Source organism: Vipera berus (assembly GCF_964194415.1).
Source record: "Vipera berus genome assembly, chromosome: 5".
Taxonomy (NCBI): domain Eukaryota; kingdom Metazoa; phylum Chordata; class Lepidosauria; order Squamata; family Viperidae; genus Vipera; species Vipera berus.
Genome location: NC_138207.1, coordinates 51599704 through 51616490, shown reverse-complemented (window position 1 = coordinate 51616490; position 16787 = coordinate 51599704). Strand labels below are relative to the sequence as shown.

The window sequence follows — 16787 nt, the reverse complement described above, 5'->3', positions numbered from 1 at the left end:
CATATGCTTACAAACTTGTCAAATGGAAGTCTGCTTGGTTCTATTATTTCTTCTGACAGTTGAGTATTAAATAAGTGTATTATATATTTGGTGCTTTTTGTTTAATTTCAATATATGTAATACTTAATGTATAAATCAGGGGTGTCAAACTGCTGACCCTCAAGCCAGATGAATCATCTAGACGCCACGCCTACCCCATTGCCGGCAATGGCAAAACTGTCTCGATACGTTGTGCGATGACACATTAATTTTTGTTATCTTCTTAACTACTCATAGAGAAGAATCTAAAACTTCTCCTTGGGTGTAGGAAACATTTCCAGATATTTATAAACTACAACTCACTTCCAGCTGCTACAGTTACATGGCCAATAGTCAGTGATGCTAGCAGATATACTTCAGGACTATCTGGAAGAGCCCAGATATTGCTGAATTAAAACTTGTTGCTCCAGTGTCACTTGTTTTGGCCTTACACAACTGTAGCATTACTGGAATTGTAGTCAAAAATAAAACAGATCTGATTGAACTCTGAGTCAACATTATATATACTAAACATTACTATATACAGTACTACAAGATCCTACAGGCACGTTCTTCCTTTCTTTACCTTCATACTTTGTTGTCATTTTCTTCTAGTTACTAGCCAAGTGAAGAAGTCTCCAGCCCCCTCTGTACATAGCCTACTTTGCAGCAGGTGGTCTAGGTAGACTGCTAACTTCATTGTAAAAAGAATGTAAAATGGCCAGGCTTGGCTTAGGTATGCATGGTCAGTGCCAAGGTTATTAACAAGACATTTGCCTAGGGTGATTCAGAGTTCATTATCTGTAGAACATTGTGAGGATGGGTGAACTGATGGCAAAGCAGCTGCTGACTAGGATTTAACCCAGGGAGGGATTTATACAGACAGGGAGATCCATAGCTGCAGGAATTTCTACTCCATTTATTTTTATTAAGCCTCATAAACACTGAATCGCATACCCACCTCCACAGGGAGACTTGTTCATAGACTTATATGGCTCATTATATGATGTTCTTTTACACTATTCATCTTAAATGCCCTTGTTCTTAATAAGATCCATTTCTCCTCCAAATTATGGATTTATAATCTATCCCATGGTTTATCATCTCACTACAGCCGTGCTTTAAATCTACTTATGGATTATTAGACAATAGGCAATTAAATATTACTTTAAGGGGACCTCAAATCGCAGATGATATCACAAAGTGGATGGAAAATAGAACTTCTTATATTTCTCAGTTGTTTCAGAGGAGAATTGGTGTTATTCTGTTTTGAAATTGGTGTTCTTCTTATTTAAGGGTTAAAATGACATTTTCTTGTGTTTCCTGTTCCAAATACAACTGATTTTTGAGAGTTGCAAATGGAGGAGCCTCAGAAACTTCCAATTCCAGAATGCCAACCTATAAACCACAAGATAGATTCTTCATCCATGAAACCAGTACATATCTTGCTGCACTGGTGAGGGTGATCTAGGATTCAGGATAAGGATGGCTTAACTGCCACCGTTTATGAGGCTGTAAATATGTGTATGTGTTGATGAATAAATGTACTATGTGCAGATGCACATTAATGTAGTTTGTATATTACAGCTTGTTCAGTTGACAAATCATTCCCAATGCAGTGTGTATGCAAGCAACTTTCATTCACATTGTCATCGTTTGTTGACCAAACAGCTTCTATTCCGGTGCCATCCTAGAAGTAAAGAAATATTTGTGGGGGCAACATTTAAAGCTTGTTTTCTGATTTGCCTCCAGTTCAATAAGCCACTTCTCCCGGGAATGGACTGAGAAAGCAAGCTGGGGCTGAGGCAAGGCATTTTTTTTAAGTGCCATTAATAATGGGAGAAATATGCAGGGGGTTTTTCTGGCCTTGAAGTATAGGAAAAATCAAAGGCTGTTATGTGTAACACCAGGGCTTTTTTTCTCATAGAACGCTCAGAACGGAGTTCCGGCACCTTTTTTGGATGGAACCTTGTAGGATAGCACCTTTGAGTTCCAGCACCTTTTTCTTTTACAAAAAAAGCACTGTGTAACACCATAGTTCCTCATTGCTTGTATATGCTGCCTTCTGACTGGCAGTGCTATATTAAACAGAAACAATCATAATTTCAGAATGTGATAGGTCTTACAAAAGGCAGAATAAAAATACACTTGAATTAAGTCAGTTGATTTTCTGTCATTTTTTAAAAGAGTCTCCTTGACCAATGGTATGAGACTAGCCATAAGTGACTGCCATCATGTGTTGAAAAAAAAGAATATTTCATTATCTCTTATATTTAAGTTTCTCAATAGGTATTAGTAGTAGGTATTCTGGCTGCTACTTACAAGTTAATAGATACAGGATTGTCACAATTGGCAGAAGTCTATAGAGGACATAATCCTCCCCTCAATCATATTTTTAGTTCAGGAACTGTATATCGGCATAACAAATCCAGCTAATTATGGTTTTACTTGTGTTGCTATAAACTATCTTTGGGAAATATTTGTACCAATTGCTGTGTCAGTGTGTATACCAAAATTGCTGCATTGGCACTGATGCAGGCAATGTGATTATAAATTATAGAAAGATAGTCAATAAGTTTCAATATTATAATAAAATATTTTCCATGCCTTCGTTTCTGCTCATTTATATGATCTGCATGCCCATGGAATGTCAGTTTATTATAGAAAGTTAGTAACACAAGTAGCCAAGATTTAGCTCCATAGAATTTATTATAGGGCTATTAAAATACATTGATTGTGTGTCAGTGCACTGCACATACAGTATGTCCTATTTAGATGCAAGAAAAAGCATGCTGCTCTGCCGTGTAATCTCTATATTAGAAATTCTAGCTTGCAACAAATACCATAACTTCCACAGATACTATAAGCTAGGCTGTGGATGTGCTTATAGCATAGTGACCAAAATATGTTAAAATTGACTGAGTTGAAGTAAGTGTTCTTCCTGTTACTAGGTAATGTGATATGTCATATAGGTGCAGCTAAGGCTGGCAACCTGGTCGACAGCTTCTTTATATTATTAAACTGCATTATGTGAAAACATAAAGGAAAAAGTTTGAGGGGCAGCATACAGTATCTTACTTCTTCCCCTCCCCTCTCCTCCTCTTCTTTTTTGTTCTCTTTCTCCTCCTTGTCCTTGTCAACTCCTGGTGAGTGCCTGCACAAATCCCTGCAGTTTTCTTGGAAATATTTCAGAAGGTTTGCTGTTGCCTCCTTCATAGGGCTTAAAGAGGGAGAGGGACTGGCACAAGGTCCTTGCTGAGACTGATTAGGGTTCATGGTGTCCTTGTTTCTGGCTATCTATCTGTATCTGTATTCATACACTATCAATATCTGATACATGGAAGCTTGTGACTTGGAATATAATAAGAATGAACAGTAAGGCGAGAGAATCCATTGGTGAAATGAATGAATGAAATAGGCATGTTGTATGTATGGTGGAATGTAATTTGGATTTGCAGAAGGGAAGAAGCAGCAAAACAAACCAAAAGTTTTATGCCCAACTAAATATTTAGAAGTAACTTCTCATTTCTTTCTTGGTTTCTGGGGAGATGGTTCTGACAGAATGGCTGTAAAACTAAGCGAGAGAGCAAGGATGTAATAGATTTGAATGAAAGTGATCTAATGCCATTGAATGACATTGATGGGTGCATACATGCAGGCAGATATAGGTGCAGTTTTAATTATACTGTAAATGGAAGGGTGGAAATGTAGTTATATCAGAAATAAATAGATTGGCACAATTTAAGTTGTTATAGGCATGTGTGAAAGCAGGAATCCATAGATAGGTGGTAATTGCATGTTACGATCAAATGAATCGTGAAAATAGAAAGAACCAGAAATGAGGGGTGTGTAAATTCTGATTACGTGTGATCCAGGGAATAACAACCACAGAACTGGAAAAAAAATCTCCTGCAAACATTTCCGCATCCTAATAAAGTGTTGTATATTACTGGAGCTGTTTTGCAGCCCTTGTTGCTAGAGAATTACCCAGTCTAAATACGACTGTATCGGGATCAAATTAGTAATCTTTATTTAGTTAGTTTGCCTTTTGTTCCCCTTTATTCTCATTGTCCACATTTATCTCCTTCCCTTTAAAAAAGTGCCCATTTTATGTATCTGTGAAGTTATTAGGAATCAGTGAAAACATATACCATAATAATGTTAATCATAAAAATGCCGTTATTACAGTTATATAATAGATCAGAACTGATCAGCAGCCTGCTGATCAGTTCTGATCTATTATATAACTGTAATAACATGCCTCAATTCAACTCAGGAAACTTCTAAGCTCTGTTTCTCAAATTTGTGCTTATTTAGAATAATCATACTAAAGTCTATGTTGCATTTCATTGGAACTTTTCTAAATATAAGCACATTTGAATTCAAGTCACAATTGCTGCAAAGAGTTTCAGTTCCAACTAGTTGCTACTTAGAATATTATGCATTTCTTTCTGCTATATTATTTCTATCCAACAGAGCATCAAATCCAGAAAATTCATTCCATTTAATAAATGTCTGCAATGCATGCACGTCCATATATGTGTATGCCCAGTGCACAGAGAATAAATCAAATTAATATGCTAATCGCAATATTAAATGAAATTAAGGGACACCTATTGCACATTTTAATACTATTTGAAATAATGAAGCTAACCATCTGTGATTGGGTGGGAAGGGATAGAATCCTGGCACTGTTGATATGCCATGTTATGCTGAAATATATCTACTTAGTGTAATGCCAATGGCCGTGTGCCTTTTATGAAGCTGACTGTAGATTGTAGTTAGGTGTTTTTTTTTTTGTTCTTTTGGCAAAATAGTCCCTTCCCCCCTTTTTTCTTTTTAAGAAAACCTTTCAATATATTCAACTTTCTTATAGTCAAGCATTCTTCTTGTAGTAATTGCCTATGATCAAAAACTAAAATACTACTATCTGAGTGTAGAACAGAAGAGCCTGGGAGTGGCTGTCACTTGGTCTTGGTGCCATAACAGTTTTTACCATTAAAAATATAATCTGTTGTTCATTTCAATCAGTGATTCCTTGTCATTGAGAATTTTTTTCCTTTTTCGTTGGCTAATATTCCATGTCTTCCATATTGCTATAATAAAGAACCCAGTGTTAGTATTCATTTATCCAGATTCTGGGATCTGGTATAAAGTAATGAGTTGTGCTGAAATAACAGAGGAAATAATGATACAAGCATAGGCATCTACTGGACATAAAAGTCAAAATCCAGAGACTATGATGTCTAACGTTGAAACCTAACCTGATTTAGTATGAAACCTCAAGAGAGAAGGATAATAATGATAAATGGCTATAGAATAATAAGAAAATGTAATGTCTGATTACTACACTGGAAATAAAAGCTTTTATGTGGATCCCTGTATTTCAAGAGTTCTGAGTATAATACTTACAGCCTGGGATAACTATGACAGATTCTGAATTATTTCTTTAAGGAAGAAGTTCAAATCTTTATAACTTCTTAGAGGTAGTGTGATTTTTTTTCTTTATCTTACGGTGTGGAAGGAACAGTGATGGGACTCAGCTGGTTCGAAACTGGTAGCTAAATTTTGTTGAGTTCGGAGAACCGGCTGAATGCACAGAGCTTCCAGAAGTCCGTTCTAGACCTGGAGGCGGCCTCCCAGGCCTAGAACAGCCCATCAGAAGTGTGGGGATGCCACTTCTGGAAGTCTGTTCTAGGCCTCGGAGGCTCAGTCCTCCATCCACACAGAGAACCAGTTGTTCAGGGATGTGAATCCCACCACTGGAAAGGAAGGTTCCTATGGAAAGAATGTTAGCACAGGGACCAATATATGTAGAATGTGATACAATTTAATTTAAATGGTATCTTTAAGTTAAATCAAAAGTAATCACTGATAATGTATGTAGGACTTGCCTTGATATCATGGATATCACTGGAAACTTTCATGTGCTGATTCAAAATCTTCAGAATTGCTAGAAAAGGCTTTCCACTTTTTGAGGATACCTTCAGGCTCTTATCCTTTCTGTGAATTTTGGAGAATGTGCTGTGATTTGATTGACATTCTCTGCTCTTCCTTCTTTTGTCTTGCCTCTAATGTGATAATGGTCAAAGGCAATGCCAGAGGAAGAGAGAGTTTCTCACTTTTTTTGCCTCTTTGGCCTTTCTTGTCCTCAGTTGCTGCCTCTGTTTACCATCTCTCTATTAATGACTGTTGTGGGAACGTCCAGCTTTTGGCCTCCCAACCTTCAGCTTTCCCAAACGTTTCTTATCGGCCTCTACGTGAATTACAGTGATGAGCACACTCTCCTGGTTCGCACAGGATGGCATGTGGGAGGTTTGGGAAACGCTATGATAGAGCTTTCACATATATCTTTTAGTATCTTGTTTTTGTAATGATCTCATAGGCACCTGAGAAGTTCTCACTACGTATCCAATTATCACTATGTATCCTATTTTTTGAGATTGATGGGGTTTATGTAATGTTGTATTTGGTATTCAGAAAAAAGGAGGGGAATAAAAGTTCAGTGGGCAGTTGCTCAGGGCTTTTTTAGAGAGACGAGGCTGCCTGGCTGGTTCAGAGCATCTCTATCGACCCGGGTCTGAATTCTTTTCCCTACAGACTGTGGGCTTTTGTTTTATTCTGTCATGGAAATCCATGTGTCCAGAGTTTTCAACAAAAAAATGGGGCACTTCAGTATAACTCATAATGTACATTTGAAAAATATAGTATGAAACACAGTAAAAAAAAAGGATCTATGCCTTTGTATAGATTGTATTACAGAAATACTTGGATTAGTTAAGTAGGATGCTGTTCTTCTATCCTTTCCACTTAGAAGACCATCTTTGCTTTGTCTACATTTGGATGGCTACGTACAGCTATGGAGCTCACTTAAATAATCTTTCTCAACACTGATTTTCTAGACATTTCAGAATGTTTATTTTACTTTTTTCTTGTTTAAAATTCCAGTTCCCTTCTGTTTTTATCTGTGCAGATTATGTTGCTTACGGATCCTGAGATTGAGAGCAGCCTGCTGATCAGTTCTGATGAAGGAGCCACCTATCAAAAATATCGGTTGAACTTCTACATTCATAGTATGCTTTTCCATCCCAAGCAGGAGGACTGGATTTTGGCCTACAGTCAGGATCAGAAGGTTCGTATTGCTTTTATTCCCTGCCTTTTATTAAGCAAAACAAAGGGTCAGTTAATAGCCAGCATATCAGGGAATACAGGAGATTCAGAAGTGTCATTAACACCTTCCAACTGCTCTCTAAAATAACCAAACGGTCAACGTATATGTGGAAGAGTACATTAGATCTGTAGTTCTAAAAAGTAGAAGGTGGACAGGAAAAAAGAAGCAAACCTGATTTAATTTCTTTAATTTCTACATCTAATTAAATGAATATGGTTAGTATCCATTCATGTATTTAATTATTTTCCTCTTGTGTTACATTCTAATTGGAATAGGCATAAAGCTCTGGAAATGAGGGACACTCATCATTCCAGAGAGTCTTACCTGGTCAATTCCTCATTAATTTAAGAAGCCCTAGAATAAACATGAAAGTTGGTTCATGCTGTAGAGATTTGTGCAAAACTTTTTTGCAGGATAGGTGCTGCACAACTGTCTAGAAGTTATATCATTTTAAATGCCTATCTTTTAACACAGAAGTAGGCAAACCTGCAGCACTGACATAGCAAGCAATACTCCTGTATACCTTCCTATTCCCTTTTTGGGGTTGTGTGCATGTCTCTTTAACCATTATTTGAGAGCAGGGTTTCTTTTGATTTTGGGAAGGGAAATACACCCAATCATAATTTCAAGCACTTTGCAAAATAAAAAGTATGATGATTTATGAAATAAAAACTCCAAAAATATTCCCAGAAAAATAAGATAAGAGCAAAAAGATGATCCTTTTCATCGTCACTCTAATTTTTGGTCCCAGAAACTGTTGAATTCAATCTTTAAGTGGCCAGAGGTTGCCAATCCCTGGCCTGAGTTGCTTTGGAAGTGAGATAGCTGCATTGTGTGTCTGTATGGTAGATATAACAGGTGGATGAATGACAAACAACAGGCAAATGGACCAGTGAACAGGCCAGTAAGTAGGTGAATTAGAAAGCTTTAGTGGTAATTAGTTAGCAGCACTGATATTAGCTTTTACCAGGCGATGGTTATCCCAAGCTATAATTATTCTTAGATCCTATTTCCTTTAGCAACAGGTTGGTTAGGGAACAGTTTTGCATCTGGCTTCTTTTTCTGGAAAAATGGGAAATAATGCACCTGCTTTTGTAGGTAATATAAGCATTTCATTCCCCAGGTCTTCAGATCATTTAATAAAATCATGTAGGCTGATGTATTTTAATATTTGAGTCAACATATTTGAAGAATATAGAACTGGAAAAGATCATCAGCATCATCCAAAATATTTAAACATACAGAGGTACAAATCTTGGTGATTAACTAAATTAGTTTACTCTAAAAGATTTAAATCAAGTCAATTCTATTAGAATTTTCAAACACTACATTCTTAAACTATCCCTAAAAAAATGATTTTAGCTTTCTGTCATATAGCAGGGCAAAATATCCCAAGCATGAACAAATTGGCTTTACTTTAAGAAAAATATATATATGTCATTTAGCAGGCACTTTTCAAATTGGCTGTCTCGAACTATCAAATTTATTTCTACCCTTTTCTCCCCAAACAAGGTTTATGAACAATTTTGCTAGGACAAGAAATGAAAGAAATACTCAGTTTCTTCTCATACGTTTTTCAGCAAATGGCTCATATATTTTATAACTATGGCAGAGTTCAAAGGTGAAAAGAAAGATTAAATGAAGGGGGGGGGCAAAATTCCCAAAGGAAAAATAAAAACATCAAAGTGGACATATTAATTTTGAATTTTGTTTACTAATAACAAACAAAACATATATTTCTGTATATGACAGTTACAAAAATCAGTCTTGTATTTTACAAGATTGTGGAATGAGGTCTTCCCTGAGATCCATATGGCTCCCATCTGATGGCATTCTGGAAGACCTTGAAAACCTGGCTTTCCTCTCCAGCTTTGGGTTGAGATTCTCCTATTTGTCATGGTTTATATCTTTAGATGGTAATTGTCTGGATTACCATCTTGTAATTATCTTGTAATTACCTTATAATTATTTTGCGGTTATTTTGTAATTTGTTCAGGCTTCAATTATTGTATGTCCTTGTTTTTATGTTGTTGTTTCTTACTCTGTGAGTGGTCCAGTCTGTTGGGCTGAACAGTATAAAAACTGAAAACATGGAAACGAAAATCCACCATTAATGTCACTGAGAAACACCATCGGGAATTTATCCATTAGCTTTCATAAAGCCGTGTTCCACAGATATCCCATGGAAGTGTTTTTCAATTGTTCTATCAAATAGACTTCCATGTGGCAGTCTGCCCAAATTCTGTGGATAATAACCATAGAATTGGCCCCTTGCTACTTCAATTTATGCTTGCATGGAAAAAAACAACAACAGTTCCTCTACTTCATAACCTTGTACAATTTGCCCTGTTATGAGAGTCAATATGGGTCTAGAAAGATACAAAATATATCCATGTGGTGGTGATAAGTACATATGCTCGTAATTTATTAAAATGATTAGACAAATTCTAGAAGAACATTATTAGATCTCAGCTGATAATGAGATGCCAGGTTCAAAATTAATGTCTAACTATAAACAAGAGATGGCTACAAACCTGCCAAAGTAGCATCTGAAGTTACTCAGTTTGCTTGTTCTATTTCACCTGACTTTAAAGAGAAAATGGTACCCTTGCATTGTGCCTAAATTTCATTATAGACAGGTAAAGGGGAAGAAATATAAATTACTGTATAGCCAGATTAAAAATAAACAGTATGGACTACCGGTAAATCCCCACCATATCTGCTGACCAATTGAAGTCAATCTACTATATTTTTCAAAGGATTTTATATGAAGAAATATAAGTCAGGATGGACAAATGAAATACATGATTTTTTTAAAAACACAAATGATACCACATATGAGTGTTTGAGCTCTCTTTCCGTTGTTGTAATTGTTAAAGAAACCACCACAGTACTGATTTCTTTGTGAAGAAGTATCTTTATAGCTTAAAATATACAAGTACCGGTATGATAATCTGAAATATAATTATCACATGGTCAAATGTCCATTTCAGAAGTACTAGAGTATGACTAGCCTGCAAAGAACTAGATTGTTTTATGCATAAAATAAATCTTTGGGCTTTTTAGTGGCCATCTTCTACATTTTAGAAAGGAAGGAATGGAGGAAAGAAAGTAAACTTTACATTTGTTTTTATCCTGAAGAAAGAAAAACTCACTCTGGATTTTATCTCAAGAATCTATATCCTTCTCTTGATCTACTAAGATTGAATGAAGGGGGGAATGTAAGAGAATGTAAAGGGTGCGGAGTGTAACAGAATATAAAGATGCTATTCATCAGCAGAAAGTCAGGTATAGTTATTAGAAATTGAAAATTGGGAAGATGTTGAGCTCCATTTTAAAGATCAGACTTTCAGGTTATTTGTGCTCCTTAATACTCAACTGTAACTCAAAGGTATATCTAAAAACAAATATTTGCACAGGTACCATTTTTTAATTTCCCCCCCCCCCCTGAATAATCAAATGTCTGATCTAGATTTTGGTTTCATCACAATTAGATTATTGCAATATGCTTTAAGTGGGGCTACTTAAAAGGAAAAATCAGAAGTTCTATGGCTAGAACTTTGGGGCACAGTCTCATGACCACTTTTTCTGCTTTTAAAAGAACGTCAGCACATGACGTTTAATTTTGCCTTTATGCAGTGGTGGGATTCAGCCAGTTCGCACCAGTTTGGTAGAACCGGTAGCTAATTTTTTGTTGTCCAGGCCCAGAATGGACTTCCGAAAGTGACATCCACACAGAGTACTGGTTGTTTACATATTTGAATCCCACCACTGCCTTTATGATGTGCACATGTATGGATGTGGGTAGATCTGTATCTGGTAATTTTAATAGTGCTGGTATCATTTTATTGTTACATTTTCATAAGTTTATTTCATATTTTATATCCTACTTTACAATTGTGTACTACCTTGATAGCACTGGAAAATGAAAATGAAACAATATTAGAAACAAAGGGCCTACCTTTTTTATATATTACTTAACTGGGTGTAAGATTGCTTGACTAATGCCATTTACTGTCACTGGACATGTTCCCTTTGGCCCTTGGAAATCTTAAATAATGTGGGGAAAACAGTGGTCTCTACTGAACATAATTGCCTATCCCTGGTATGTTGTCTGATACAAAATTTTCTTCAAATATCCTAGTGTATATATTAAAGATTTTGAAGAAATTATCAGGCTAGCTAACATCTTTTCAATTTGTGAATATTAAATACATGGCATTTCATAGAATACTTGTATAAGGAAAGAGAATCATTTGAGAAGACATTGAATACCTAAACACATTAATGATGGTGTGATGGTTATTTGTTTTCGTTTGTTTGTTTGAAAAATTAAAATGGCGTCACAGGAAAGAAAAACAAATGGCTGGATGTTAATTCCAATATATTTTAAACAATATTTTCTTTGTTTTAGAGACATATTGGAAAACTTGCTCATTATTAGTGGTCCATATTAAGAGTGAATAAATATATAAGTACCTAGGCAGCCAGTGAATCATATTAATGGCTTTTGTCTATAAAGTTTTTCAATCATCCAGCTCATGGTTGTCCCAAATGTGCTTTATCAAGAGGCAACTGGATTTTCTTTGTTTTGCTTGAAAACATTTCACTTCTGATCCAAGAAGCTTCTACAGTTCTGGATGAGACTGAAATATCTTGAAACAAAAACAAAGAAGGTCCAGTTGTCTCTTGAAAAAGCACCTTTGAGACATTAATGGCTTTTGTGCAGTTTGACTGATTGCTTGGTTTCTTTGAAATGCTTGGATTTTCCTATCTTTGGCTTTGATTTTCTGCATTAATTAATTTTTAACTTATTGAAGTATTGGAAGGACTGGCCTAACTGAACACAAAAGAAGAGGCAATAATACTAGATGATCTAACTAGTACAACTAGTATATGGGATTTCTCTTCACTTAGCCATGTTCTCTGCCCAAAGAAAGACCATGTCTGCATGTCTATCTGTGTTCAGTAATATAATTGTGTACTTTTTCACTTTTAAACTCCTTTTTCCTAATCTTATTTTTTACATTTTTCAAAGAGCATCCAAGTGGTTTCCATCTAAATTTAAGATTCTTCAAAATTAGAAGGTTCTTATATCATAAGAAATATACCAATGAAATTTTCCATATTTCTAAGTCAATTTAGAGTGCTACACTGGTACACAAAATCTCAACATAATAATTCTGTACTTCCATGTGACATTTTTCACCTATTCTTTTTCAAATTGTTCTCTCCTTCCGCTCCTTTTCACTATCTTTAAATTGGTGACAACCAATGAATAATTCTCCTGCATGGATCTTTGGCAATAAGTGCAAGATCTCATAAAAATCTCATTCATTTCAGTATCTCAGCTCAAAGTAATATAATAGTGGAAATGTCATCAACCTTTGATTGATGATTTTCATAGCTCAAACTATTTCATGCCCATACTCTGTACATCTCTAGAATAACAAACATGAAATCATAGTGGTATGTAATATTCTGGTACAAATGCAGTTTAGAATAACTAAATACAGATTATCTGAATACCTGTGCACAGATAAATAGTTGTCACACATATGTCCATTAAACTGGGAGAAAAGAAAATGGGAAAAAATAGATAATTCCATGAAAGACAAGATGTTGAGCTGTTAATTCAGTCTCTGCTCTGTATAGCATTTATTTTCTATATTTGAAGGAAATGAAAAGAAACTTGCCCATCCATAGTGAAATAGTTTTTGTTGCTAGTATGCATATTCTGCAATTTAATCAAACAATGAAGAATTACCATCCTGATCCTAGGAAAATAAAGGCAATTTTTTATGGCTTATCTGGTTTTGTCAGTTGTTAAGAATAGAAAAAGCAGCACCTTGTCACTTTCATTTAGCAGTGTAAACAACTGGAAGAAAAATGACCAATGTACCATTTTTGAAGGATTAAAACATGGCTAGGTTACTTCCAGTCTACCAATTTTCTGCCTAGCCACAACATGATTCCCCAGCAAATATTTGACAAAAACTCCCCACTGAAAAGCTTTTCCATTTATTTGATGTCTTAGTTAAGGTCAAATTTGTGAAGCTTGAGTGCTTTGATTTAACCTGACACACAATTCTGTTTCATAGCCATTTCGTTATTTGGTGCTTTTGTTTTTTATTAAAAGGTTTGAGTACCATTTGAATAGGGCGTTTACCCATGATCATATGTAAATCCAGAAAAACATCCATCATTTGTGCTGTGGTTGTCTAATGTGCACTGTGTCTTTCTCAAAACTGGAAGCATGAAGCCTAAAAGTGGGAAACAAACTAGGGGCTTCCCATAGAATCTGGTTGGACGTGTTGGGATTCTGGGATAAGACAAATATTCTAAGGAATGATTCAGTTCAAATTAAACATTTGAATCACATTTCCAAAATGATTTGAGATATCAGATCAAATCCAGTGCCTCCAATTCATTTGGATGGTTTTGAAGACAAATTGGCAATTCTGCGGACTTTCTAACTTTGCAGTCTCAAATATTAGGACACATTTGTTTCCAGTGATATAATGGGTTTTTCTCACATTGATATGACTAGGCAACCAATGAGTATTTTTAACCTCCATAAACCCACCTTGGAGTAGATCATTCTGTTGTTTGCTTCTTGTTGTTTGATATTTATTTTAGAATCTGTCATCTTTAGTTACAGTTCTTTATCAGCTCTACTTTCATTACTTTAACTCCTTTTTATTCTCCCCATTGTACGGCTCCAATTTAAAATAAAACAGTTCCTATATGAGTGACTATATGTAGTTCAGGAGTGAACTATGGAGTTCTTGATGCTCTCTGAACCTCTTTGTTTGCATACAGATGTTTCATTGTCCAACTAGGTTACAACATAAGTGATAGAGATAAATTTGATTAATAAATAAATACATTCTACCACTTTAAGTTCATTGTGTTTCTACAGAGTCATTTTTAGTGGTGATCAATAAATCTTTTCTTCCTTTCTCCCTGCTTAATTGCAGCAGACTTGTCTGCTTTCTCCCAGAAAATGAAAAATCAGGACAATTGAAATCTCATTACAGAATCTCACTGTCAACTTGGCCCAACTATAAAGATAAAATACATTTTGTTATATATGCTCTTCAAAACCTTCTGATGAAGCTGCTGAAAACTTTAAAGCAATTCTTTCTGGCCAATTATTCTATTGTTTGTATCTGATACAGATTAAGGTCTAAATTTCCAGTTTTGTGGAATACTGTATTATTATTGAAACTTTGAAGTCTTTACACTGTGACAGTACTGTCAATTATTTTTATTCCTGTTGTCCATAGTCTCTTGTTCTAAACAAAAGGAAACTGAGATTTCTTCTGCATTAAGTTATATACTTAGCATGATTGACAGCACATTGTTAACTGAGTCACTCCCCACAGTAGAACTGACTCTTTAAACAAGAGTATTTTTTGTCAATTCAGCAACGACATTCCCCAATGAATGGCGGATAATGAAGTTCACTATTCTGGATTTTACTCAGTGAGAGTTATCCCTACCTTTCATTGCTTTCATTTTCCAGCTGGTTATTATTTTTTTCAAAAGTAAAACACTTGTACTGACATCACCAGCTGTCACAACTGAGAAATCAGCAGGATGTGACATCAGCCATAGTGATATCAGCTGTAGGATTCTGTTATCATGATTAAAGTACGGTAATCTTGATAATATTATAGGAACAGCTATATGATACAGGTATACTTGCTAAAGTAATAAAAGATAAAAATTGGAGAAAGAAATTGTTGGTTAAGGGCTAAACCAAGACTGACATTATTCTGCATTCTCTCCAGTTGTTCTCAGTTAATAGCTAAAATGATTTTCCCTTAAAGCAAAAAATAAAATAAATTCTAAATTTATTATGGATGGGAGATGCAGTTCTATGAGTACAGGTAGTCCTTAACTTATGACCACACTTGAGCCCAATATTTATGTTGCTAACTGAGAAATTTGTTAAGTGAGTTTTGTGCATTTTATGACTTTTCTCACCACATTTGTTAAGTGAATCACTGCAGTTCTTAAATTAGTAACATGGTTGTTAAATGAATCTTGTTTCCCCTTTGACTTTGCTTGTCAGAAGGTCACAAAAGGGGATCATATGATTCCAGGACACTGCAACCATCATAAATGTGAGTTAGCTGTCAAGCATACGAGTGTAAATCATGGGTCCTAAGTGTGAGAAATGGTCATATGTCATTTTCTTCAGTTTGGTTGTAACTTTGAATGGTCACTAAATGAACCGTTGTAAGGCAAGGACTATTTGTATTCTTCTTTTCTTTGTATGTTTCCTTCCCAATGTTTCTCAGCTTGCAGTTAAATTCCAAAGAAAAATTCCCTCAGGGAACAGTTACTACGAAATCACAAAACATGGATATTGAGAAAGCAGGAGAAATAGAATGAGGAAATAATAACCCTACTAGCATCTTCCATCACTTTCTAAAAGACGTGAAAGCGATTTAGAAAAAGAGAAATAAAGTTTTGGTGAATTTAGGGCACACTTTTGATTCCATGGTAAAATGGAAGAAATTGCAGATAGAAAAAATGTGTTCTATTGTTCCACTGTTAAATCTATATCAGATTTAATAAATGCATTGTTTGAGTATTTGACCCATTCTAAAACAAACCTGTAACAATAATCAACTCATGTTAGAGCAAATCTTTTCTGATTTGGGCAGAATTGTTGCTGCACACATTTTCACATTAGACAGCTAAAGTGAGAGGAGATCATTACAAATAAACATTTTATAGAACACATTTTTGGATTATCAAGAGTGCTTCTTCAGAGAATATTTTTGCAAACCTTCTTGGTAGGTTTGAAAAAGGAGACTGAAATTTAAAAACAATCTGAGTAATCATTCATATCATATCAAAGCTTTAAGAGAATTAAAACAGGATGGAAGTTTGGCACAAGTTTAAGATACTGTATTTCTTTTAATGTTTCTTCTTAGCTGTACAGTTCAGTTGAATTTGGAAGAAGATGGCTGCTTCTACAAGAATCCATAACCCCAAATAGATTCTACTGGTAAGTAAAAAAATAGTATTTCACCTGTCACAGTTTTTTTTCTAACAATGAACAGTATAATTAATTTATTGAATTTGAGTCTTTATAATAGACCCCCCCCCGCCAGATATCTTGTGGTATGTTTTTAGCTGTTTTATATGTACCAGTGGATCTATTTTTTTAAAGTTACAATCCTATAACAGCATACATGTTCTAATTTTAAGCCAGTCTTATTAAATTTAGCAACGTGTTTCTTTCAGTAAAAAGGAATGAATGGGGTAAGGATAGTATATATTTTTTTCATTTATTTTATCACCCAGTAGGTTAGACTGAGAGATAGTGACTACCTTAGCAACTCAATAAATTAAATAACAAAATAAGTATGGTGTTTGAATCTTTTCTTTCTTAATGTGAAATGATTCCACTGACCCATAGTAGTTATTAATGATTGATAGCCATAGGAGACTAGTATTCACCATGTATCAGAATTATTCTGCTTTACAAAGACATCTTTTCATGCTGGTTTATAATTATTGAATTACAATAGATTGGAAATATAGTGCTATTTTAGGGAAGGTGTATCTTCCATTCTGC

The 16787-nt window shown here is 35.1% G+C and overlaps 1 protein-coding gene across 1 annotated transcript in view; it reads left to right on the top strand.

The window, feature by feature from the left end:
* Nucleotides 1–16787, top strand: part of LOC308668419 (VPS10 domain-containing receptor SorCS1-like) — a gene marked incomplete at its 3' end in the record, with an annotated part of 415624 nt that overhangs the window by 262804 nt on the left and 136033 nt on the right. The window contains 2 exon segments of the mRNA XM_081328297.1: nt 6992–7150; nt 16141–16214. Of these exon segments, the coding sequence (XP_081184423.1) occupies nt 6992–7150; nt 16141–16214 (233 nt within the window).